Raw genomic sequence first — 26,984 nt, forward strand, 5'->3', positions numbered from 1 at the left:
GAAGAATCAATTAAGACAGGTATTTTCTCTTTCCTTTATTGCAATCTCTCGTATTTGACTGTTTCTTAAGAGCCAAAGTTCTGAGTCCTACGCTTGAATTTCGACGAGTCTGCTCAAGCGACGCCTGTCCGCTGACCTAAAAAGACAACATTACACAAAGATGTTTCTAGTGACTGATCATTGTGTCATGTTTTAAGTAGTGTCAACTACTATTAAAGGGGGTAGGTTACGCTATTTTAGGTAATTTTGTTTCATTTTGTTAATTATGAGCTCTAAACGTCAAATTGGCAGAGCAAGAGTCTTTCATTTGCAAAATCACGGCCACATAACAACTGAGAATGATTTTCCAGCTTTGTAAATGACATTTTGATATAGATTGATATAAATTTGAAAAAAGGTGGGCCGACGTTTTTCAAATTTACCCAAATTCAATCCATTTCAATCCTCTCCAGTTTTGTCCATCCATGTCCCTTCTTGGCTTCCCTGTGTTTTGTTAGAGTTCTTCTATAGTTTTGAACAGTTATTTTGATATTTTAGTTAATTCTATGACCATTCAATCAGTGCTGAAATTTCCTAAACTTGCGTGACCTAACCCCTTTAATTTTGCTATGCTAGAATTTTACTGCCACTGTCAGCTTAGTGGAGAGTTGTCATGCAAGCAGAATCTCTTTGTCTGTTGATATTTTGATAAAAAGTATCTGCAGATGGCCGACTCATCAAGGCACCGCTACACGTCGAGCACAAACAACTTCAAGATAACTTTATATATATATATATATATATCTTTATTTACCCTCGGATTTTAGAGTAGCTTGGTGTAGCTAATATCTCCGAGCATTTACCCTCCCAACCATGATACAACACAGAAGACAGACCACACACTACTGTTAAATACTACTGATTAGATTGCATCAAACCTCAAACCTTCGGTATACATACCGAGTGCCCAGTATCACACGTCCACTCACAGACAAACCATCTGTGACGTCACTCCATGTTAGTCCTCCATCTGTACTGTACTGGATTGGAAGACCGGGGATAGCGGAATTCACCTGAAGCTTTTGTTCGACTATCCTAAAAGAACCAACTGGATAGTTTTTAATCGAGTATTTTCAAAACACCGACTGCTGCAAAATTCACATTTGATATTTTTCGCTTGGTAATTACCTGTTTAATATTGCTTGGATATAAGAAAGAGGAATGTCTGGAGAAAGTAAAGATAGCAAGTAGGGAGCTGCACAGTATTTTCCTTGGGATGTGTGAATTTCGTTAAGGCTTATTTGTCATAAAAGAAAAACGGAAGTTTTTTTTTCCTGAAATGTCAGTTTACGGGGCACTCGCGTGGGGTGTAATTCATAATTCTTCCGTTTAGTTCTTATGAAGCTCGCTCCCGTGCTCTTGGAAATCTAAAGAACATTTGCGAAGTCACTAATCTCGGACAGAAACTCTACTCCCTTGGATCTCAAACTTTAGTTGTTAAATAGTGACGGCTCTTCTTTCATGTTGCAACGCCGTACGTTATCCAAATTTCAGATTTTTTTAGACTTTGCAAACCCTGGAAATGACCCATACTTATACCTCGCTCCTGGAACAGGTATGTGATAATCAATATTCATTCTATCCAATCGCGCAAGCTCTTTGTGTCCCAAGCTGTTGGCAAACGCCTCCCACTCAAGTTTTTTCACTCGTTGGCGCTTTGCATTGTTGGTTTCGTTCTCAAAGCATCCCTTGTGCCATGCTCTCTCGGCCAGTGCAAGCAGTCGCGGATATATCATTGAGTGGAGCTGACTGGGATTTCGCACTGTTTCAGACCAAAGGGCTCCAGCCATTCCTGCAAAAGAGAAAATGAAAGCCGTGTCTTCATGAGTGCGCATGATAAAGGGAGGTGCATGTTCAGTTAAGAGCAGTCTCAAAAGTGTGAACAAACTTAGAAGCAAGTTGCTTCCATCTGTTGCCTTCACCCGCTGTCTGCGGTACCTTACGCATGCGCACAGCACTATGTCCCGGACAGTGGCGGCTATGAAGGGCCATTTCAATTGGTCTCATTGGGCCTTATCAACGTGACATAGCCTTTGAACTGAACTCCGAATGATCACAAGGATCTGATTCGCACTGTGCAATCAAACTTGGAATGAGGAGTTTTAAAAAAAAGACGACGACCGCACAAAGTGCAAAACCATTCGAAAGGTTTAGAATCGTAACTCAAAGTACACCCTATACATTTTAGTCTATTTTAACTCGTTCGATTTGAGAGGTGAAGGATAAGTCTCCACAAACAAAATTATTTCACACTACTCAGAAGCTTAGTAAATGAAATCTGATCTTCGCGACCGCTTTTGGTTTGTGTGTGCTTTTTTTTTCATTTTCTTATGAAAAACCTTCCCTGAATTGGCTCCTGAACAGATATTGTTAAAAAAAATAAGCGCTAGCTTAAAAACAAACAAAAACCAAATGGCGGGAAAAGCACGCGCAAGAACATTTACAGGACCTGCGGTATGATATAACCTTTCCTCGGTACAAAGAAAAATGCGATTGTCCTAGTTTGTGAAAAAAGTGACATCCATGTAATTATCTCTTATACTATAGCGTTGAAAGCATGTTTGCTCTAAATACCTGCAATATTTTGAGGTTCCTTGAGAGGAACGCATTTTCCTTTGTACATCTCCTCGCACAAATTTACAATAGGTTCTCCCATCCTTGTAAAGTCAGCGTTGGCATAGATATCATCTGGCATAAAGCCAAACGTCTTTCGAGTATCAATGAATCTCGGCGCCCAGTAATAACCTCTTTCCTCAGGATCTGGTTCATAGGGATGGTCAAAATACAGATGTGTCGCTTGTGTCAAAACAACCTTGTGAATGATAGAAAAGAAGACTTAAGATTTGCCCGGCTCATTCAGTGTTTAACCAAAATTCAGATCAACCATTTCCATTTTTGACAATCCTTGTATCAGCCGACCCGGGTTGGCTCAGTGGATTGAGCATCGTGCCGGAAGTCCGGCGTTGAGTTCAACTCCGGCCGGACCTACACTCTGGGTGTTTAAATAACTGAGCAGAAAGTGCTGCCTTTGTAATTACATCCGCAAATGGTTAGACTTCAAGTCTTCTGGGATAAGGACTATAAACCACATGCCTGATCTCACAACCTTTGTTCATAAAATTTGTGACGATGATGAGGTAGTGATGAACGCTTAAACTGGGGTTATGTTTCGCAAAATGATGCAGTTTCATGACACCCAAAATGCTCAAAAAGTAAAATGAAACATTGCAATAACCACTTAAAACTGTTGAAAAACATAAAAGAAATTCAGCCAAGGAAAGAGAAGCATGGATGGATATAAATGTACAAGATTGAAACGGATTGTATTTGGGTAATTTTGAAAAAATCGGCCCGACGTTTTTCAAGTTTATGGCAAATCCCTTGGTTAAAGGTCCCTTTGGTCAGAATCATCTTGTTCATGATAAAATGAAAATTTTATCATGAAGTAAAATATTTCATATTACCGTTTCGTGATTAACTAAAGATTTCCCCTTAACACCCTAGAATGGACCGCATCACTATCAATACCTTGTAACCAGCATTAGCAAGTTTGTAAGCGCGATCGCCTTGTCCCCATTCCCACACGTTGTCCCAAGCGTGAGCATATACGTTCTCGTTCTTCAGATAACTGCGATCATACGGCGTATCCTTTACCCCGAGAACGCCATCTTCCCACGCGCCCAGATCAAGACAATACCTGAGATCAAGAGAATAGTCTTACTTAATGAAAGAATAGGCCATTTCCGAGTTCAAGCCTGCCTCATCTTCAAAGCAAGTCTAAGTGCGAAGTTTTTGTTATGAAAATTATTTTTCATTAATATGTAAAGTAGAACTAATTACCATTACAGAAACTTGGCACTTAGACTCGCTTTGAAGAGGAGGCAGATATGAACTTGGAAATGGCCTATTTGAACCGAGATTGAAATTCACCATGTCTAGTAAAGTTTGAAGTACAACATACTCTAAGAACTTGAAACCCTATCGATCCCCGCCACAATTTCTTTATGCGAGAGAAGGTGTTTTGCTTAGTTTAATATAAAATTTCCAATGTAAAAATTATTTCTCGAAATAATCACCTATCAACTTATTCTTAAAGAATTATTCACCTCAGTCTCGATGAATCAAAAACTGGACTTCGTCTCGGTGTTTATTCACTGATTTTCACGGCGCCTTCGGCGAATAATTGTTAATAGGCCTTTTTTGATATATTAAAATTCAGCTTGAAAGAGAGGTTTAGAGGACAAAGACAAAGGAAAGTGGATGATATGTAAATATTTTTCACATTCATTCCAACGTGTTTTTATCATTTTTGTCCTCACTGCCTCACTATCAAGCTGAATATTTGATATTTCCGAAAATGGCCTATTGAAATCTGCTTTAGAATACAGGCATAACCCCCGCCTAGAACAAGGAAGAACTTTACTAAACCTGTGCGACACCTCAGACACTCGGCGCACAAAATACTCTTTCAAATCCTTGACGATGGTGGGACTTGTGAAATTCAGACCCAACTTCTGCGCCAGTCTCTTACATGCAGGGGACTTTGTCCAGGCCCCATGAGCCACTTCATCTCCACCAAAGTGAAATATCTTAAACATGAGAAATTCCAATCATTTAAAAATCAAGCACAAGATCTTACCTTATTTATACCAAATTACACGAGAAATTATGTGATAACAGAGAGTCCAATACCCAATTGCAAGGGTAAAAATATGGTATCAGGTTTGTCGTTTGTCCCCATCAGCGTCAGAAAAGTGTCTATAATATAACCAAGTTTTGCGGGAAATAAATAATAGACCAAATCAGGTAGCTCAATGTTGTACCCAATTTAAATCTCTCTGGATTAAGATTCTTTTTGTATTGTATTTGCATTAAAATGTAACATTCACATTTAAATGATATGGATACCTGGAACAAAACCTTCCCAAAGAACCGGTTTGAATTGGGTACAACATTGAGTTAGCCGATTTGGTTCAAGAAAAAAGATACTTTTTTGACGTTGATGGGGACTACTGAGGCCAATTTGGGTAAATCGTACTCTTGGGTGATGAACTCTTGTGATAACTTATTAATAATGGATATGAAGAAAAGGAAGTGAACGTTTGACAGCCCATTTTTAATTTTCTAAGAAATTTTATTCGACTGATTGGTTAAAACTTGAAATTAAAACGATTACAAGAATATCATTCAACTGTAAACTTGGAAACGTGAATTTTCAATTTCCACTTTTGTTACACGAGAACTGCACTCTTTCTTAACCAATCAGAAATGAGTAATTTTTTTTATGTATATTATTAAGAGAGTCAAGGAACGACAAAGTCAATTCTAATGTAAATGTCACTTCAAACCATACATTTCTTCAATTTCCTGTGACCTCTGATTCACAAGATTATTACGAAGCAGAAGCCCATTAACAGGTCTGGAACCCTACAGCTCCAATTTTAGGTCTTTGTAACGGAATTTTCAAAGATCAAGCTATTTTAGACGAATTCGTAGATAAGAGTTGGCTTGCAAGAGTGAGGCCATTCTCAATCCCATGGGTAAGAATTTTTCATGGAAGACTTGCAATAGCTTCGCACGAAAATCAATCTAAAAATAACTCGGTCTGTAAAAACGCCCTTCCACAAATACAATGAAGTTGTACACTCCTAGCCATGTACTTCTCCTATACGAATGCTTACTGAACGGTTTCGGAGTAAACCCTAAATTTAATTATTTCGGACCTTTCACGTCGTTGTGTTGCTGAGTTAGGCAAAGAATCAGCAGGATGTGTAGCACGATTTGTTTTCATTCCTTTCCTTCTACTGAATAAGATATCAGCAGTGGATGGCATGACATGAGTAAGATTACCTGCTTATATTCGTAATCCATATTTTGAGGAAATAATGTAACTCCCTGTGATACCTTAGTGTTGAAAATCGACTTCTACGAAAGAAACATCCTTCTTGGAAGTCAGCTGCTTGACTAGAAAGTTCGTGGCACTAAAGCACATGATCATACCCGCTGCTCACCTTAAGTGGTTGAATATCATGATGCATATGCCGAACGCTGTTAACAACGTGTTCAAGAAACTCATACGTTGACTCTAAGCATGGGTTGATTGCATTATCAGTAAAGAACTGAACAGAGAGGTACTGTGAGGTATCGTGGGGATCCGAAAGCAGGTATTGGTCTGCCTCGAACGCTTGTCCCATCGCGGCGTATTTCTTCTGTCGTGCCTGCATCGCTTTGATAGCTGCATGCCCATGACCAGGCATGTCAAATTCTGGAATGACTTCTACGTGCCTCTCTTCAGCGTATCTCAAGATCTCGCGGTAGTCTTCGACAGTATAGAAACCGCTGCCGGAGTTTCCAGTTCCAGGCCCCGAGCCCAGTTGAGAATTCAGACACTTCTCTTCCTTTACGTCGTGACATCGCTTTGACCCGACCTTGGAGGCAAGAAAACGGAACATAAAATTACATTTGACATAACAACAGGTTGCAAAAGGTGGTCAATTCATTTTTTCTCTACAAAATCGTGTCAGTTGGTGTATACAGCCTGTAATTGCTGTAAACAAAGATTTTAAGATTTTTAAGACCTTTGTGTCGTCCTTGAGGCTGTTTTGACGATTTAAAAACGAAGGGGATTCGAGCAGGGAAGATACGAATGAATGACTCTCGTCTTACAACCCATTTTCACCGTAGACCTTTTTAGAGTTATGCTGCTTAGTTACCTGGCCTTTAAATGAAAGTGAGGCTGGAATTGACTTGCTATGCTATGATACAGACCTCCATGCTGTTCTTATGTTAATAATGTTGTTCTCATGCTAATTAGTTGGAAATTACAGAAGAAAAGCAGTGAGGTTTCTATCAAAACAAGGTCAAATCTAGCCTCATGTTCATTCACAGGCCAGGTAATTAAGCACACAACTGTATAATGGTCTATTGCGAGACAACTGAGGACGAGTCAGGCTTTTCCCTACCTCAGTGAGTTCCGGTAATCCGGGAATCTCCAGTCTCCAGCCCTCGTCATCGGTCAAGTGAAAGTGAAACTTATTTAACTTGTACATCGCCATGGCATCAATCAACTTCTTCACCTCACTTTTGGGCATAAAGTTTCGACCAACATCAAGCTCCATTCCTCGAAATTCGTATCGGGGTGAATCGTTGATGATAACGTTCGGCACCATGCCGTTCGGTTCATTGACGCTGAGTAGGGATTGGATTCCATAGAACACGCCAACAGGAGACTGGCCGGTGATTACAATTTCCTGAGAATCCGCGTTTACTTGTAGCGTGTAGGCCTCTCGGCTTTGTGATTTTATACTCGTAATTTTAACCTCACCGATTTGTAGGTGAATTTGACGGAAAGAGCTGAAATAATCGAGCTGGAGGCCCAGTTTTCCTGAAATAAGAGACCGGTTAGCATATCTTTTGCAGTGTTAACAACTAACCCGCCCTATTTAGCCTGACCTCTTCTTCGAGAATTCACTACTTGCACAAATCCCATAATACACCTCTTTTACCCCCCCCCCCCCCCAAAAAAAAAAAAAAAAAAAAAATCTGCATAGGCATTGTTTTCGACTTCTCTTGGGACATTTTCATGTCCCAGGAGAAATTGCAAACAATGGTTATGCAAACGTTTTGGGGGGTAGTAGAGGTGTATTATGAGATTGTGCAAGTAGTGAATAGGTTTATACTAATGACCGCCCAGGGTGAACTAACATCATGTATTTGTCATAAAGTGTCCCACCTGACTGTGCATACTCATGCAAGTTGCAATCCTGCAAAATACGTCGTTTGAATCTTCAACGGCGTACTCGGCTAAAAGCGCCCAATTTGACCGAAAAAAAAAAACAAAACTTTGATTATTCGTTTCAATTGATGCTAGACTCTGTAAAGCAGATAAGTTTACGTACAGAGAAAAAATTATTTAAAAAAAGAGTTTTAACCAGGATATGCAAGCTGGGAAAATGATCACAATGACGATGGCGATAGAGCAGTTTTCAATTGAGTGTCGTAAAACAAATACCAAAGTAATTACTTCAACCAATCACAGCAAGTGAAAACAGCGCAATGAACCAATCCAAATTTGAAGCAATTCCATGCAACTGCTCAAGCGCGGGAAAAATCGCATACGCAAGTCGCGATTGGTTTTGGTTTTTCTTCTCATTGGTTGATAAACCGGGGCGAGATCTTTAAACCAATCACCAAGAGTGAAAATTGCATCAATTGCTTTCAACAGTCATTTGATGATGATTAATTCTTAATACACCCATGTGAATTGTCTTCGAGCAGCTGCGCCTCAAATCAGTGCTTTTTAAATGGCAGGGAACCTGGGGAAAGGAAAGGGTTTGAGAAAAACGCATTTTTTCCCTCCATCCATTTCATAATCTTTTGTCTTTACTCCTCATTTTTCACCTTTTTTCTTTGAACTTTTAGTTTAGGTAATAGGCCCAGAGGGACTTCTCCACCCCCTCTCCTTTCCGAAAGTATCGCTTGATAGACCATTTTCTAATTCCCACGGCTAGACTGGATCTAGTATGAAATGGAGGCCAATGCGGGCAAATCTTTTCGAATGCAAATTAATTTGCCCGCATTAGCCTCCATTTCATGCTAGATCCAGTCCAACCGTTAGAATACGAAACTGGCCTATTGGCACAGGTTGTAAACTTGCTCTGGTATACAGAGCGGAAAGTCGCGGGTTCAACGCGCGGCCAGGTAAAAACATATGATTGCCACAAAGTGAATAAACAAACGAAAAAAAACAAAACGAAGCAAATGAGGGTGGAGTTGCTGTCTCATCTGTTTCTTATCATTGCCACATTTTGACTAGACCCGGATGGTCTCTTTTTTGTGGTAAACCCGTTTCGCCCTTTCGAAGAAGCGTCATTTAACTCTAAACATACAAATGGGGGAAGCATGCCCAGTGGCTGGATGGGTCAATGATTGGAAACATTTCTTAGATAGCTTTCCCTAGAATTGGTCACTCCCATGGTAATGCTAAAGATGATGATTACCTGCTAAGAAGTTAGCTTCCTTCTGCAGCCCTGCACTACTTACAATTGCCCAGTCACCAGTTCCTAGATTAACCTTTCTCGTCTCATCCAGCCCGATTATCTCTGACGGATTGGGTACGATTAACTGCCCCGGTTTCTTTAAGTCCGTAATATCATTAAGAAAGAACCGCATCTCTGGTGTGTAAGGATTGTACTTGTCACCAGTAATGCGCTTCCATTTATTAGGAGCGTTGAACGGACCAACGAATGACAACGTCTCGCCCACGGTGCTTGTGATCGTTCGCGCCTGCAAACCTTCAGCGGCGATATACCAGTTGGGCATCACATCCGTTCTGGCAACGTCCCAGTTTTCCCCGTCAAATTCGACCACCAAAGACTGAGAACCAGTCAAGCCTGAAAAACTCGCAATTGGCTCAAACTTGTGCTGACATCCATTTATGTGCGTCACTTTGATACCATGACCACCAGGAATGACGTAGCCTTTTGGATTATGTTTTGTATGGACTGGTTCAATTACCCGGATGTGACACAGATAGATAGCCCAAGGTCCACTGGGAATCAATCTTGAGCCTGCGTTTGTCAGTGTCATGCGGACACGGTAGGATTTCCACGTGTCTTGGAAGTTATCTAACACGTCATAGCGAATTTCCAGATTGCTTGCAATGTAATCTAATGTTCCCTGGTCTATTTCGTTGCCAAGGGCTAAGTTACAAAAAAACCGGGTAAAGAATTCGTTAGCGCGTGACACCCTCAATATATTCTTACTTAGGAAAGCTCCGATTTGTTCAGAGTTTGAACAGAGTGCCGCTGGAACAAAATTATCCTATTTAATTTCTTTACTGAAAGATGAAGTACCAAACACAGAACATAGATTATACCTTTTCCCTATTGAAAAGTGGAAAACTTTAATTTTGAAGGGGTAAATCTGAATGCACTCTTATGTGAACCTGCCACAATAAATCGACGACCCATTGTATTCCTTTTTGTGGTCAACGCTGGAAATGAAAGCACATTGAAAGTCTTCGTCGTTTTAGTTTGAACGAAATCCCTGGCATTGGGTAATTTGAAGTAGGTGGCATATGAACTGCTCTCGTTGATCCAAAAACTTCAATTATTTGCGACCTACTAGCGTGTCCACTCCGATTAAATGGACATTTTCAAGTTCACTTATGAGCAACCCGGGTCTTGTTTGTCTTTTGGACAAACTTCAAAATAAGACAGAAGAAAGTTCAAGAATTGTCTTTTTCAGTTTCTTTACTATGTGGACCAATTCTCCTGCATGTTTTTACAGGCTTTTGTTAAATTTGAATTGACGAATCACCTTTTTGAGATTTCCTTTAATCAAACACATTTTCGATTTCAAAAGAAGTTGAACAAGGCAACTCCTCCCTATAAAACGATCATCTAGTTTACGTTTTCTTAGGAATAGTCTTCTTTGAAGCAAGATTTGATCTTCAAAATTAAACACATTCAGCATTTAAATTTATCATCATCAATCCCGCCTTTCACTTAACCTTCATATTACTTAAGGGTATATGCTCAATGCAAGTCTTGCGAAGTTCAGTTGCCTCAGTTGTAAGGGTAAAGAAAAAACCTGTTTCTCGTTGTAATGATTAAGGAAAGTAATACTACCATATAAAGGAACTGACCTTGAAATGCTAAACTCAGCAAACTTATAAAAGCAATGCAACGTTTCCTGGGGGTCATTTTGCTTCCGCCTTTGGAATAACGGTTATATTAACAATGTAATGCTGGCTTTCAGACACGATAACAAAGTAGATCCCATAACTCAGCTTAAACATCTGGTTCTATGCTCAGCTGCAAGATTCCCTTTTTCCTGCTGTGTACACAACTGCTGACAGTCCGTCTCTTAGGATATCAGTTTGAATGACATATGGACCGGAGAAAAACAAATCATAAGCGTAGGGTGTTTCTGCGGAGAAAATGTTGAATTTAGCACAGTTAGTATTCCATAATTTCGTGCCAAAATTAAGCGCCATAATTCTGGGAAAAAATGAGCACACAAAAAAAGCCGTTTGAGGATACAACCTCGTAGAAGTACTGATACATATTTAAGCAATAGAGGACGTTTTCGTGTTTCCATAGCCTCATCTAAACACGAGGGGGAGTTGGGAGGATTCAAGACAGTTATGCAAACCCGAGACGCAGTATTTCTTAAAGATAATTCAACAAATGAAGGAAAATGCTGGTTTTTTTTACTTCTTGATTGCAACAGATTTTCTTGCCACACGCTCATATTTCCTACCAACCAATCAAAAAGCACGTCTGACAATACAAACCAATCAAAATACGTGTGATATCACAGCCGTGTTTCCATACTCTCATAGAAACACACAGCATAGTGCGCGTACTATCCTAATTATTTATAAACAGTAATAGCGTTTCGATGCAGTTCCCAACAAATGCATGGTTTTTCAATATTCGTATTCAAGTTGCAGTGTGACGTGTCATATTTGGAGTAGTCCCAAAAGTAAATGCGCTCTCAACTGTCCCTTGCTTGAAACAATATCAAACAAGCAGCTTATTTGAACCACCGGGGATCATGTTAGCACAGTAAAACCTGCAAGACAGGTGAGCTAAGCATATCTACTGACATTTTCTGCCTTCTTGTCAAAAGCAGTATGCCGTAAGGCGTTTAATACTTTTACGACATAGGGACGTCTGACATAGGGAATTCAGTTTATCATCCTCATTGGGGAAGAATAAAAGTATAAACATAAATTTTCAGAAATTCTCACAAGGGAGAACTCTCCCTTCAAGCTAGAGTGTTGGTTTGGCATGGTTTGATCCTCGAAGCAACCTTCCACACATACTTCGGCGCTATAGCTACCGAGTGAAAACGATGTAACTCATTATGACGGATTTTGTTATTTATCGTCGTGCTCCCGATCGAATAACAAAGAAACTGGGGTGGCGCAGTGGTGAAAACCCGGGTTCGATTCCCAGACCCGGTATCACACGTGGGTTGAGTTTGTTGGTTCTCTACTCTGGTCCGAGAGGTTTTTCTCCGGGTAATCCGGTTTTTCCTTCTCCTCAAAAACCAATATGATTTGATATGTTTTAATTTGATTTGATTTCATTTGTGCACCACCCCACAAGCTGTTCAGCTTTAAATATTATCATGTGAAAATAAAGTTATATTATTAATGTATTGGGAGAATTAGTATTGGCTTTCTCTGTCCTATTTTTGTTCTACTTGAAATTGTATCATGCCCAAGAAACGCGTCATGTGTTGGCCCTTCCATTCCATCGCTGAAGCACAGACCATGATAGCAACTGGAACCGTTGATCTTCTGAAGTTAGTCTTTCGCTTATCCTCTATCCGTACGAGTTTGAACACCAAAATTAAACCAATATTCTATCTCTTCGATCGAGGTATTGTATAGGAAGGATTTGTACTGTTCTCGGTAGAGTTCAAGTATTGAAGACAAATCTATCTGGTGTTTATAGCGGGATTTCGCCACGGAGCCCTTCCGCCAGTCGATTTACAAGCTGAAGAGTTTGTTATCGCACAGATATCAACCAGTGTTGGATTTCTTTTAGTTACATCTCACAACTGATGGGAAGCTGTTTGTGACAATGGACTATTTTTCTAATGGCAAGTTCCTAGTGAATCTTAAGTAGTTCCAGTGGCGGGTCATTTGAAATTCCATTGTTTTCCGTTTGAGTCCAAAAAAGGACTATAACAGCTATAACGACCCACGATTCACTAGGAAATCACCACGAGCAAAATACCCTATTAACGAGTTTCCTATTGTTTTGCACATCTCCTGTCGCTATCACTCTCAAGAGACCGGGACTTGTTAAGGCGTCAATGGCATCTTGTCTATTTATGGATTATTCTTAAGAGGAAGGGTGCATCTTTTGGCCCTTGGCCTTCTCCTGCGAAGTTTGAAAGCGGAGCGATACGATTTTCTGGGAAAAAATCGACTCGGCGCTGGAGCCGTTCAAAAACTTCCTTCCACCCTTGTCCTTCAACAAACTAACAATGGAAAAATATACGACTTCTGGTGGACGAACAAGAGAAGCTAATGAGAGATCTTTTGTTTTCGTCCACCAACATGGCGACGATGACGTCACGTGAAACCTCATATTAAGAAGCACAGTAAACTCGAAATCTTCAAAATCGCTTAAAAGACCACTTCTGAGGCAAAAAGACGACAGTACGCCGCAGGTAACTTGAAATAAAACGTTTATTCAACATTGGTCCATGCACATATTTATCAATATATCGCTACAGAAGAAACAAAAGGTGAATCCAATACATTTATTATAAAATTACAAAAGGTTACACAAACAGATTGTGTGGGATCCCTGTGATTTTACATCTGTATGGCTGCTAATAGCAAATATGTTGTTTTACAGATCAAGCTCCTCGGAGTAATCATCGACAATTCACTCTCTTTTAAAGCACATATTAAAGAAATTTGCCGGAAAGTGAACACAAAAGTTTCAATTCTTCGTCGCATTCGTAAATTTATACCCTTAAATATTATGATTAAACTGTACAAAGCATTTATTCTGCCTCACTTTGAATATGTATCACCACTGTTCATAGGTCTAAGTAAAGGTCTGTCTGCAAAACTAGACTCAACCAACGCATTCGCTCTAAGGACTCTTCTTATTAACTCTAAATTGACTGCGTACGAAGAGTTACTTAAAACCGCGTATATTAAAAGCTTGGAACATCGACGCATAGAACAAGCACTTATACTCGTATACAAAAGTATTTATGGCCCGGCACCGAACTACATTCGAGAAATGTTTATCCTGCTTAGCAACGGTTACAGCTTACGGGGCCATGTTAAGGTTGTTATTCCAAGACCAACCCGGCTCATCTTATATGCAACATTCTTTCACGTACCAGGCTAGTAAACAATGGAACAAACGACCAGACAAAATAAGGATGTCGGAATCCCTTTCTACATTTCGGAAGAACTTACAAAACATACAGTTGTCTTCATCGTATGACTGCAACTGTATGTTTTGTAAATAGACAGCCTAATTACCAATATTTTCTATTATTAAATGAATGAAGGGGTAGTTTCTAAAGAAACTGTGGTGCTGCGTCGGTGGGGAAGTAGTATACAAAAATTTGGTTTTATCAACGGAGTTGATAATGTAAATTGGCCACCGTACAGAGATTCTAAAAGCTGACGTTTCGAGCGTTAGCCCTTCGTCAGAGCGAATCAAGGGATTATGGGTTACGTGTAGTTTTTATAGTAGAGTAGGAGCTAAACGTCAGCTTTTAGAATCTCTGCCGGTGGCCAATTTACATTATCAACTCCGTTGATAAAACCAAATTTTTCTATTATTAAATTATTAATTATTTTAATAGGTTATTATTCATTTCAGTTGATTTAATTTTTATTTCTTATTTCTCACTCATTACTTGTACATGTAAGATTATTTAAATTATCACATTGTAATTTTTATGACACATTACTTACTTACTTACTTATCGAGCGTGGGGTAATTTTGACGAAACCAGCTCTGTGCTCCATAGCGTCTTGCTAACTCACATCCGACTTTTGGTGTAGTTTAGTTTAAATATTTCTAGAAAACAAAACATAGTTTTACCAAAAATACGTGATTCATTGGCTGATTTCCAAGGATCTTAACCACCAACCCTTTCTAAAAGTGAGACAACTCGCTTTGATATGATAGATTACCCTTATCTTTGGTCAGAGGATAAAACTCATTAGTGGAATTACTGAAAAAAAAGCGAGTACATGGGTCGTTACTCTGCTAAACGTTGGCGGTCCAACAATGATATAGAGCGTTCATGGTTTGATGCAGGCGCACAAAAAAGTCAGTGATCGTTCAATAATATCAAAATTCGAGTATCTCGTGCCAACAAGCACGTATCGTAATGCTATGACTCGGTCTGCATGGTTTGGAAGTCATTGTTGGGGTACGATGCGTTTAGTAGTGAAGATATTTCCAGTTTAAATGATTTTTTTTGCTTGAACTAGAGTTTATTATTCCACTATTCCGCCGTTTTACCATATTTGGTTAAGAGAACGCGCAAAATATGAGACTGTAATACACTGTAGTCTCCCGGTTTGACCGGTTTCGAACAGAGCAAATACGGACAGAGCGGGTAGTTTTTCAATGAAAGAAGTTGTTTTTAACACGATGCAAAGCCTGAGAACTGAGCTTGTCATCGCTTGTCACTCGTCATTTTGTTTATCCAATCAAATAAAGATCTTTGGCTAACTTTTTGTGCTGTTTACATCGTTCGTACGTGCCCTGAAGGACAGATGATGCATTTTTTTCAAAACACTCTTACCAAATAAAGTTGAAGCAAAATAACACCTTTTTTGCAGTGGAATAATAAATCTCTTATTCAATGGTTTAACATATAATACTCGCGGACATTTTGCTCATTGCTCGTATTTTTTCTCGCCCCTGCGGGGCTCGGAAAAATACTGCGCAACTCGCAAAATATCCGCGCGTATATATATGTTATTCACCGGCCGGGAGGTCCGTATTAGGAAAAACTGTGCCCGAGATTTTGATCCAGTTTGACATATCATGATAGCTGTGGTCAACACTGGCGGCTACGCAGTTATTCAAGTCAAGCATCGGAGGGATATAATGTTAGCGTGATTCCTATTCGCTGGCTATTGACAGTTGACTCTGAAATGGCTTTTTCCTTTTCCATTCGCTCGCCGAGGGTGTGCTTGTTTTCTTTTAAAACTCATGCGGTTTAAGAAAAATTCATTGACAAACTCGTGAATTCCAAATTAAATTTCACTCGAAAAACCGATATCGTACTCATGGCTTCGTGATTCATGCGATATCGGTTTTTAGCGTAAAATGTACCATTACTCACGTTCAAAATTAACCGATTGGACCTCAGAGGGTTGGGTCTAGGGAAAAGTGACGTCAAAGGCTCGCCAGCTTAAAACTTCAGCGTGTGAATGCAGCTTATTATAAATGGAAAACACGAGTTTAAAAGTCTGAAAGCCCAAAACTGCCTAGCTGCATATTAATTCTGCGGCGGTTACGCGCATTGCATTCTCAAAATAGTGAGCCTTTGACGTCATTTTCTCCTCGAACCAGCTCTCTCAAGAATTTAAAATTAGAAATGGTGGACCGTTAAATAGGTGTCTTTTTGGAATCGAGGCTTAACATAGTTTTGAAATCCAAAGCAAAATAAGAATTGATTTTTTGGTCACAGATGCACTTTAAACAGTGTTATTTAAGAGGCTCAATTTTTCGCATCAAAAAAGGAAAAAGGTTGATCTGAATCAAACTTCGAGCATCGGCAGCACGCATGCTTCGAGTTTAAAGCTGCCAAAAAATTGTAGTGCGTCAAAGCATCTCGAGTCAACATCAACACAGTTATATTGGACCCACTCATCAATGGACCCACTCATCAATGAATACAATCCTTTAGAATAATAATATAATAACATTATTAAAAGTCGCTTTTTTCCTGTTTGATGATATAAAAGATACTTAAAGACAAACTGCTCTTCTAGTTTGAGTGAAGGTCCCTGTGTTATGCACTACTGAATTCCAATAGTATCTTGAGCTAGTTTTTTCACTAAACAACGAAGCATACAACATGAAAAGTTGCAGTTTTCTTGTGATTTTTTCTCTCTCCGTCTCGTTGGTGAATGCTTTTAGCACCGAGGAGCATGTAAAACGATTTTTCCGCCCGGAACACAGGGTCTACCTCCCTCAGACAAATCCTCTGATGCAGCTAGAAGACGAATCAGTGGAAGTGCATCAACACGACGAGTCCACAAAATGCTTGTCAGTCTGCGAGCCACGGTGCGATAAGCTCGATATACCAGATTATTTAACGGTAAGAACCATTATTTACTGATTTATGCCATTGTATAACAAAGAACTATGCAATCTTCATATACATCAGTTTCATTTTCGAAAGAATAATATATTTTCTTCTTAAATTTGTATTAACCTTTTTTTAGAGCTTAGGATCGATTAACGACGACGTAAAAAGTGAAAAATGTATCACGAAAAAGGTATATTTATGAAGTTGCTCTTTATTTCTCTTTAAACAGAAAAACAGCAGTTTTCACCAGTTTGAAGACCGTCCGATCAACTGCGTGCTGGCATCCACAGTTGAGTTTCCGAGTCGCCCTCGTCCATACCAATGCAAGTGGCTGTTACTTTATTTGTTCGACTGTTGCCGCGCCTGTAATGCGAAATATGAAAAGTGCATCAGAGACGCCGGATGGAGGGCTGGTGGTCCAGAATTCTGCTATCGCACAGAGAATTACAATTGCATGTGTCGATGCCTGGCAAAGCACAGGCCTTTAGACGTCTCCCTTGCATAACAAGGCCCCCCGAATGGGAAGATAAAACTGTTAATTGTGGAGTAACTGATACTGAAAACTGTTTTAACCAGTTTTGTGATGGCTCTGATTTCCGATTGTATTCCTATTTGTTTTGAGCCTTTTGGATGCTTTTTCATGTGCTTTATTAAAAAAAAGAAAAAAAAAATGAATAAACAAATCCTTGCTAACACTGAGAAATGTTACTGTTTTTATCTATTGTGTTTTACCCAAACTGAACCGCCCCATACCAAACGACTAAATTGAAAACTAGATTCATTCAAGAAATTCCTTTTCCTAACTGCGGCTTGAATTGCATTTTCTCGAGGAAATAGTGAGGAGCAAAGGTAGCCAAGGAGTAATACAATTCCCATTTTTCTTTGTCAAAAAAGGTCAACTACTGTGATCAGTTGTTTCTTCTTCTAGAATCCACCATTGTTTTTTTTTCTTCCCCATCTTTCTCAAAGTCAATATAATTTTTGTTACTTAGCTCGATTTGTAGCACTAGCTTCTTGATAAGCTGCTGTTTTACTAAAAAAAAAACTTTATTTAATCAAACAACTTTTCTATAGTACTCAACTGATGATACAGCAGCATCTTAGATCTTATGTTAAGACGGAAAGACTACCACTTATTTAACAGTATCATGCACTTTTGATAAATTAGCAAGTTTTGTTATTTGCTTCCGTATTAAAACACATCTGACGCTCCAAACACATCCGCTTTCGGTGCAAAACTAGCTGCTTTGATCACTTCTTCTACAAACAAATAGTATATAAAAATATGTCGAAAACTGAGCTAAAGCCTTTTGATTCTTTGAACGTGACAGCGCCCATGTTTATTAGAGATGCGATGTTTTTTCGGTTTTAAAACTCTTCGAAAATCCCTCGACCGTTACTTTGAAATGTCCGCAATGGCAACTGAAAGTTACATTAATCCTAAGTACTTTTTCAGGGGTCATTTCCTTCATTGATTCATAATGTTAATTGGTCATTAGTAAAAAAGGCCAAACCCTTTATGAAGGTGATGTTCATTGTTTTTTCATTTGTTTACGTACATCTTTCAGTAAAAAGGAAAAAAAGATTGTTTTTTTATTTTTTGTTAAGAATCTCAACTTGAATGCTCATTTTCGCTCTAAATGGAACCAATAATGTTTTTGCCTGCCTACGTAACTAGTAACGTAAATAAACTAAACAAATGAAAGAAACTGCCATGTGTCATTTTCTTTTTTTCATTACGCAGGGACGTCTTAGATTTTGTTTTGTATTGGTCTTCCTTCTTGTACGTGCCCACTTAAATTGTAAGATAATTTAAAGAGACTAGAAGTCAATGAGCTAATATCACGCCGACTGAGGTAACCAACGAATCACATAAATGTATAACAACAATAGAATAGTCTTGTTTTCCTCGTTCGGGATATAAAAGCCTTTTGTTCAACCTGAAGTTGTTGTAAAGTACTGTTTGTCGACAGGCCTTGAACGTGCAGATAAGATACGCACATTTTTTTCAACGCCTTTGACTGCCATTTGATATGAACCTTGGCTTAGTTTTATGTTGCCTTGCCTCCTTCATCTGGGCCACCAAGGGGTACGATAGAGCCAGTCATCTGAACCCATGGTATGCCGACGATGCAAAAGAATCTCTTCAAAAAATGGAAGACAAAGCTGGACTTGATAGCTTAGAGGACAGCCGTAACTTTAGCCTTGTTGCACCATTACCACCAATTAAACACGACTGTGACTGCGAAGGTGAATGCAAAAAGCTCAATCACACACGAGTTCCATTCAAAGAGGCGGTAAGTGCACTGAACACCCCAGTATCAGAGTTCTTTTATCAATCGGTCAAAAACAAGTTCAACTCCTAACTTGTCATTTTGGTGCGCACTCTAAGTAATGTCATTCCAGCCGATTCTAAGGGTAAGCTCGAAAACAAATTCCAACATTTTTTCCTATTTCCATCCTCATTCCTACACCCTGAAATGCAGGAGACGAAAACGTTCCCTTTAGAGTACCAGCATGGTTTTTGCAGTAAATGAAATTCTAGCAATATTTTTTGTCCGTTGAAACCAATTGTTTTATTTTAGATCCATTGGAGTTAAGGCTTCGTAAAATAGTACTTGATAATGTTTGAATCCAAAGAAGTATTCTTTCGTTAATTTCATGACCCAAAAATGTTCAAAACTAACAAGACAACTTGTCTTGAAGACTTTCTAGCAGCCTTTTTTGAGCCATTGCCTTGGTAGGCATAATCGAAGTTTGAGATTAAGCCAATATTTTTGCAGTCCATGGATCGACAGAGCATAAGAAAAACTTTGCTGAGTTTTAAATCTAAGAGCTTTGTTTTAACCGAAACTGAACTATTCTACAAAGTGATTTCATAGCGATTCTTGGCTTTCACGTAGTGGCTTAATTGGTGGAATACCCTGGCTGTCATAGAACAAAATACTTGATCAAGCTATGCACTCAGAAATGTAAATTCAATTTGCTGTACCAATTTCGTGAATTTTGTCTTCTAACTCAGTACAGTGACTGTCAAGAAGCATTACGTACATCGTGAAAACAACAACTCTTTCCCTCGATAGAGTGGTTTTCAATTGAGTGTGGAACGTAATTAGCAAATTGGTTTGGTTTGCGTCACTTCCCTCAGTGATTGGTTTAAAGTTCTCGCGCCACTTTTTCAACCAATCAGAAGTGAAAGCAAAACCAATTGTGGCTCGCGCATGCACATTTTCCCGCGCTTTGTGTCGGTTACGTATAATTACTTCGAGTTTTGATTGGTTTACCGGATTGTCTCCGTCCTTTTTGATTGGCCAAAGTAATTACTTTTGTTTTGGTTTTACGACACTCGATTGAAACTCGCTCTAACTTATAACTTTTTCAAGGGACTAATGATTTCTTGGAGGGTAGAAAGAACTGCTGGAAATAGGGGGAAAGTCCTCAGTTATTTACATTTATACTGAAAAACGCCCATATTAAAGAGAAAAGGTATAGAGGTCAGGGAAACTTGAGCATGGCTTTCTTTCAGTTGAACCAAGACTTCAGTTTCTTAAAACACGAGTAGTCTCTTACGAACTCACCAAAGAAGTAAAACATATTTCTGCTTTACTCGAACACGAAACAAACAAATACGAAATCTTTTAAATAAGAAGCAGGGCAGGTCTCTGAGTACAGATGGAATGCCCTTAATTCTATATTCTGTATCATTATATGCCAGTTGAATTGACAGGAGGTAAGAACGATTATATTAAATTCCTCTTCTCCTATACTGCAGGACAAACCAAGATATCTCAGTTATGAAAGCTATCCAGTCTTATGTCGGGACGCTGCTGCCACAATACTACCTACCAGAAGAACGTCTCTGGGGACGGAACAAAGGAAGTACATTTGCAAGCAGACATTCGACTGCTGCCGCAAATGCAACCACCGGTTTTACGTTTGCCTCACGGAAGAGGATAAATCGGTAACATATGGCTTCTGCATCCGTGGTGCATACAAATGCATGTGTGATTGCATCGAGAAAAGGTCTTTTGATGAACTTCCATTCAGTTCTTAAAATACGCTAACGCTCTCAATCTCTTGACATAAAATTTTTATTGTTAACAAGCAACATGCACTAAGAACGTAATAAAGCAACACGATTTCCATTCTTGGTATGATTGTCATCTTGTCAATAACTGTAGATTTTTTGTGTACAATTTTTCCAAATCTAATTTTTTTTCGTAAAATTATGCAGCAGACCACATTAATAAACAGACTCAATAATTAAATGCTCAACAAATCCCTTTTTTTCTTACCTTCGAAATCGCGTATTTTCTAATGGTCTCCCTTACCAAAATCTCGACATATCTACATTTTGGACGCTTTTGAAACTGAACCTTCTTGGCATATAAAAAATGTACCTTGCAGTCCTTGGGGATTCAATGCACACTATAATTAAGGGATGGTGCGATTTGTATTTCCTAACTTTCTAGCTTCTAGAGGTCTGTCTAGGTGAAAGGGATCATCGTAATTATGAAGAAACTTGAATAGTTGCGAAAGAAGACTGAAAAAGTCCAGGCTTGTGCCGGACTCGAAACCAAAACCACGCGATTGCGCTTCACTAGCTCTACCATCTGGATTAAATTTGATACCTTTTTCTATCATTCTGGACGTTTGCCTGCGAAATCATCCATTTTGGCAGTTTTCTAAAGGTCGCGGTCCCCTTTGCAAAATCTCCAAGAATCCGCATTTTGGATGCTTTTGAAACAACAGGATTAAAGGACAGGTCACGTTTCAATGGTCATTTGTTACAAAACATTTAGTACTAATAATCTCAGCCCACATTAGGCCTCGTTAGGCCTAAAAACGATGTTTAGGCCTAATTAGCTAGGTTAGCCACTTTGCAGGTTCTGGGTTGCTTTAGACATTATCAACAGTTTGTTAAAATAGTATGATGTACACTTTACGCTATGAGTAGTGACACTATAATTGATAATATAATCTCTTCAATGAACAAGCGTTCAAAGGCTTAAAATTCAAAATAATGGTCAGCGAACGACCCTGAAAAGCTGTTATTCCTTGTAACAGTTATAAATCTCTGCAATGACCTGCAACGAGTGACCTGTGTTTTAAACCTTCCGCTTTGGAAAAACAAAGCAAATTTCTAGCTTTTTAGTTACTAAATTAAAAATCGGGCATTTTTGCATTCGTGCCACGGCCCCCTTAAAAAACACTTGGGAAATTCCGATATCCGACTCTTTAAAAAGAAACATGCCCTATCTTTTATTATAAGCCGTTTTGGAAATTTGGGAGTTGATGCGTACCAAAAAGATTGTAATCCGACTTGCTCTTAAAAGCTTTTTAGCTGTTGGACATTTGCCAAAAAATTTAACCATTTTTAGCAATCTTGCCTTGGTCATCCCTAGCAAACTCTGGGAAAATCCCGGTTTTCGACACTGTTTGGAAACGTACCTTATCTTTGATTCTAGGCCGTTTTAAAAGCTGTTTTTTGCACAGAAAAATTCTAGGATCCTTTGGGAGTCAATGAATACCAAACTAGCCAATACCAATGGCAAATACCAATATTCAGACTTGAGGTTCCTTCTTTCTTAGCTCCTAGTCAGAGCTTTGCCTAAAAAATGGCTAGTTTTGACATATTTGCCTTGACTTCTTGTAAGCAAAATCTGGGAAAATCTTGATTTTTCACACTTCTGAGAGATCAATGCATACCCACTGGCCCACTGGCTTCAAAAACTTCTACAGTCTGGAGAATTAGGAGATAATGACTCTTGAATAATTTGTAGTTTTATCACATCTTGCATTATCTCTTTGAAACCATTCATTTTTGAACATTGTCCAATCGACTTTCCTTTGCAAAATCTCCAATGTTCTACATTTTGTACGCTTTCGAAAACTAGCTACAAGACCGTCACCTGAGAGGTTTACCCAAAGAAAAATTGTAGCGCTAGCGCCACTTGCATTTATTAGCTTTCCACATTCTTGAACCTTGAACGTTCGTCCATTTTTGTTAATCGCTAATTCTAGGGCGTTTTCTAAAGGTTTTTTTGCATACAAAAATTCAACAGTCTTTAGAAATTCAAGGCATAATATGATTAAGCTCACTAATTATTAATGTGTTACAACAAGTTACAAAATTGTTGAGACACTTTCATTAAAAAAACACCTTTTCTAGCTTCTAACACCCTGGCACCGAATCTAGAATTTAAACCTTTCCCACTTCCCCTCCCCTCTCCCTCTTTCAATGTTGACTGTTTAAGTTTGGCACAATTTTTCGTCTTGCTGCAGCAACACTGATAAGGATGGGGGGGGGGGGGGGGGGAGGGGGGCTGTAGCATGAGAGATAATAGGTAAATTAATAACGCCCCAAGAAGGTGAAGTGTCTCCACTATTTCTGCAACTTGTTGTAGCCGCATGAAAGTTGCCTTCGAAATCGTCCATTTTTGAAATATTTCCGATAAATCTCATTAAAAAGGCTTTACTTTCCCAATGACGCGTTATAGGGAGCTGGTGCTTCGTTAGGCCTCCTAGACTTAATCTCAAACATGGCTCTTCAGGTTTAAATCCGTTAAATATCAAGCACATGAACTACAACGGACTTGTTCTTCACGGAAACTTTATTAAAACTCTCAATGTAATGTACACTATGTACAATGAAAGAACAGTATTACTACGTGACTGCGCTTGAGGGTGTGCTAACTTAACTGATTAGAGTGTAATGTGAAGTGCAAGTTTTCTATTCCATATGAACCATGTGAGTGTTAGCTACTAATCGAAATGGGCCCACACAAGGACAGAGAAAAACTCTGAGCAGGGTGGAAATTGAACTTACTACCTTCTGGTTAGATCACCGCTGCTCTACCGAATTAGCTACAAGGTCGTGGGAAATGAAGATGTTAAAGTCACGTCAATGAACATGTACAATAATTAGATTATCTAATTACTAATGTATTCATCCAAAAATATGGAATAACACAACATTTACTATGCTTGTTCCCTATCATTTTTTCGAAATGAAATGAAAGGATCATCCTGGTTCCCAGAACCTTTAGGGAACAGTGGATTATGGGCCTTAGAGGAGTCGCCTGATCTGAGCGGAAAGGGTTTTGAGGTTCCGTACCGTCCCCACCCACCCACCCGCACCTTACTCCCCTTTTCATTGCATTCTATACCGAGTTCTTTCACGGGAACTTGTGTGTTGTGCAGCTCCTATAAAGCATGTCTCTTCATATTCGTGTTGATGGTTCTCCTTCCTGGTACCGCACATGTCTCAGGTTTGAACCCACTGCCATAAACCGTAAGTTTCCTTAGGGTTCTTTGATCTCTCTGGTTAAGGTGTTAATCGGGGGCGCATCCAGAATTTTTCTTAGGAGGGGGTGCACCACTAAGGAATGGCGTAGCCGACTGGTGAGCGTTTTTGCTTTTGCAGAATACCAGTTGTATTAAAAAAACCGCAGGTCTTCTCGGGGGTGGTGGGGAAGGGGGTGCGCACGCTCTGCACCCTCAAATTTTAGGTTCTAACGACAACGGGAGCGTACAAAAATGAAATTTCTTTAAAACTACCGTCGTCCCAGAGGTTTTTCTTCAGCCGCAAGAGACAAGTCGCAAAGCAGTGAGAGAGAGGAAAACCTCTGGTTACCCAAGCAGATTTGAATGCTTTGGGGTTTACATTTTCTTCTTTTGTTGCTCCTGTGTGGTGCTGGTTTGCAATCTTGTTTTTTGGGTTTATTGTAGAAGCCCTCTCATTCTCGCTCAGTTTGCTCGCCTATCAATCCCTCACGTTCCTTTTTCTTGTGCTGGATATTTGAGGTTGTTTGGCGGTCCCACTTCAATTTCTCTGCTAAATCTTTGCCCATCAGCAGATCTTCAAGTTAAAACGTTAAATTTAAAAATAAATAAAACAATTAGAATAATTTTAAAATCTATAAAACATAGAAAGAGAAAACTAACAAAAGGAAAAAGTAACATTTCCGAGCATTTCCGAGCTTCAAGATTTCAAAAGTTTCTGGCGGAGAATTCTCCCACAACCCCCTACACGTTAGCGTCCCCCGGCACTTGCTTGTTAGCCCCCCAATACAAATCCCTGAATTGAAGGCCATCATCACGAACGTTTCGTGTGAGGCCACCATTTTTGGAATCGCAGTAAGGGAAGACTGGGACGACCTTAACATACAAGATGGCAGCAAAGGATCGAAGAATCATCCTTGCACAAGTCTTGTTGCAAGAAGATACCTGGCTATAAGACGCACCTTGAGTTTGGATCACATTTAAAGCCAACAAGCAATTTCTTTGAGAAAAAAATGTTGCGCCTTATAACCGAAAAACTACGGTAATTGATAATTCTACTGAACATGAAAACACAGTCTTGTTTTTGAGTAGACCAACCTGGCTCTCAATTTGACCTTTCCCCTAATCTCCATGCTGTTTTTGACACCTTGCCAAGAATTTCCTTTATCTTTTGAATATTGCACTTCAAGTCCAGGAAACGCAGTTCTTATTTCCAATGTCTTGCCTCTAATCCTACACATAAACAATGGCGAACTGAAGATTGTCTCTGGATTAGGAAAATTGCTTTAAGAGCAATGATCTTTACGCTACTGAAAATGAGGACAGCTGATTATGGACTATTCCGGTAATACTTTCTTCCTTTTTAACAAGTATATAAAATTCCAGTCTACAATAGAATGTTTGCGAATCTTCCAAGTTCTAAGTGACCCGTGATTCAGTCCCATTCCTTCCCGTTCAAAACAGGAATGTTGTCAGCTGTTTCAAGCACACTTCTGACTACTAAAAAATAGGTACGCATTGCGTACGTGTGGTAGTGCCGTAACTTGACACAGTGCTTTATTCCATAACTGTCAGCTGAGCTGCGTTTTGTTTTCCAGAAAGTAATATGTAAAATACTAAACCCAGAAAGAATGAAGAAAATCAATGGGAATCGAGAAACATTAGCTTAATTCGAAGTTGACATGAAGTTCAACTTCTTTTTCACAGCAAGTTTACATTTAAGCGCGTACTGAGCTTCTGACAGTTTACACGACAAACATTTTCTGAAGTTAATTAAGCCCCGTCCGGCGGGGTTAACGTTAGTATCTGAATGGGAGACCTCAAAATATTTGACTTGCTGCTGCAAAAAATATAGGACCGAAAATTTTATTTTACGCATGGTACAGACTTTGTTAGCCTGCTTTATGTTAAACAACTATTGATGCAAAAGTAAATGAATATTGATACATAATTTTAAGTAAGAGCACAAGGAAGTTTTAGGAAGTGCTAATCGAGAATACACAAAATTGCCACCAGCAACAAAATTTGCGACATGAAAACAACATAAATTTTGTGCCATCATATCAGCAAAAAACATGTTGGGAGATTTTTGCTACGTTCAATTTTTCTATTGTTCTTTTGGCTGCACAAGTAAATCGCAAAAATCTAAAATGACAAACTCTTGCCGATTTTGGGCTCAAGAACGCTTACAACCGACCTGTTTATTTTTGTGTTTCGCCCAGTTATTTTCCGGTGCGGCTGTTAAATGACATGAGGATTTGAAAAGGCTTTTCAGCTTTGTTTTCCCTCCCACCTAACACACAGGCGGCTTCCACTTCTCTATTTTTCATACAGATATAATTTTTTAAAAGAAAAGTGGAGCGAAAATTTGCCTGAATAAATTACAAGAGAAGAAAGAGGCTAACAGTGAAATCAACAGACATCATCATCATTATCTTTATGTAAAAAACACGGTAAAATACACCAGGCATTAAAAATTTAATACAAAAGCTACAACTTATTACGAAAAACTACGCATACAGATTAATCTTTGATAATTTAAAATGTTACTAACTAAATTAAAGCCTGTTTTACATGAATGCCGTGTCGGAATTAGTTAGCAATCGTCGGAAATTAGTCAGAGATGTTGCTTGCCTAGCAGCTGAGGGTAGACTGTTCCAGAGGACTGCACCACTATAGCCAAAGCTATTATTGCAATAGTTAGTACGTGGCAAGGAAATAGCAAGCTTATTATCAGACGCGCGCAAATTGTAAGAAGTAAAATGATAATAATTGGGTGCAAGACCGTTTACGAACTTATAGACCTCCCCTAGAACTCTTTTCAATTATAG

The 26,984-nt window shown here is 39.1% G+C and overlaps 3 protein-coding genes across 3 annotated transcripts in view; 1 reads left to right on the top strand and 2 right to left on the bottom strand.

Annotated features, from left to right (window-relative positions):
* Positions 1–24: 24 nt before the first annotated feature.
* On the bottom strand, positions 25–10,824 carry LOC138032599 (beta-hexosaminidase-like). Its single transcript, XM_068880306.1, has 10 exons — positions 10,688–10,824; positions 9,039–9,740; positions 7,002–7,423; positions 6,051–6,467; positions 4,468–4,628; positions 3,568–3,736; positions 2,614–2,851; positions 1,579–1,831; positions 940–1,074; positions 25–136 (listed from the first exon to the last, which is right to left on the bottom strand). Exons 1-10 carry the CDS (start codon positions 10,743–10,745, stop codon positions 88–90), a joined length of 2,604 nt encoding a protein of 867 aa, XP_068736407.1. The 5' UTR covers positions 10,746–10,824; the 3' UTR covers positions 25–87.
* Positions 10,825–16,530: 5,706 nt separating this feature from the next.
* LOC138031868 (uncharacterized) lies at positions 16,531–21,019 on the top strand. The gene is made up of 4 exons (XM_068879485.1): positions 16,531–16,878; positions 17,099–17,368; positions 18,897–19,166; positions 20,642–21,019. Exons 1-4 carry the CDS (start codon positions 16,636–16,638, stop codon positions 20,921–20,923), a joined length of 1,065 nt encoding a protein of 354 aa, XP_068735586.1. The 5' UTR covers positions 16,531–16,635; the 3' UTR covers positions 20,924–21,019.
* Positions 21,020–23,471: 2,452 nt separating this feature from the next.
* Positions 23,472–26,984, bottom strand: part of LOC138032380 (beta-hexosaminidase-like) — an 18,673-nt gene continuing 15,160 nt past the window's right edge. The window contains exons 7-8 of the mRNA XM_068880049.1: positions 25,252–25,386; positions 23,472–24,730 (exon numbers count right to left, since the gene is read on the bottom strand). Of these exons, the coding sequence (XP_068736150.1) occupies positions 24,643–24,730; positions 25,252–25,386 (223 nt within the window). The 3' untranslated portion in view covers positions 23,472–24,642. The remainder of the gene's footprint in view (positions 24,731–25,251; positions 25,387–26,984) is intronic.

The sequence above is a fragment of the Montipora capricornis genome, chromosome 14, assembly GCF_036669925.1.
Source record: "Montipora capricornis isolate CH-2021 chromosome 14, ASM3666992v2, whole genome shotgun sequence".
In the NCBI taxonomy this organism is placed as follows: Eukaryota; Metazoa; Cnidaria; class Anthozoa; order Scleractinia; family Acroporidae; genus Montipora; species Montipora capricornis.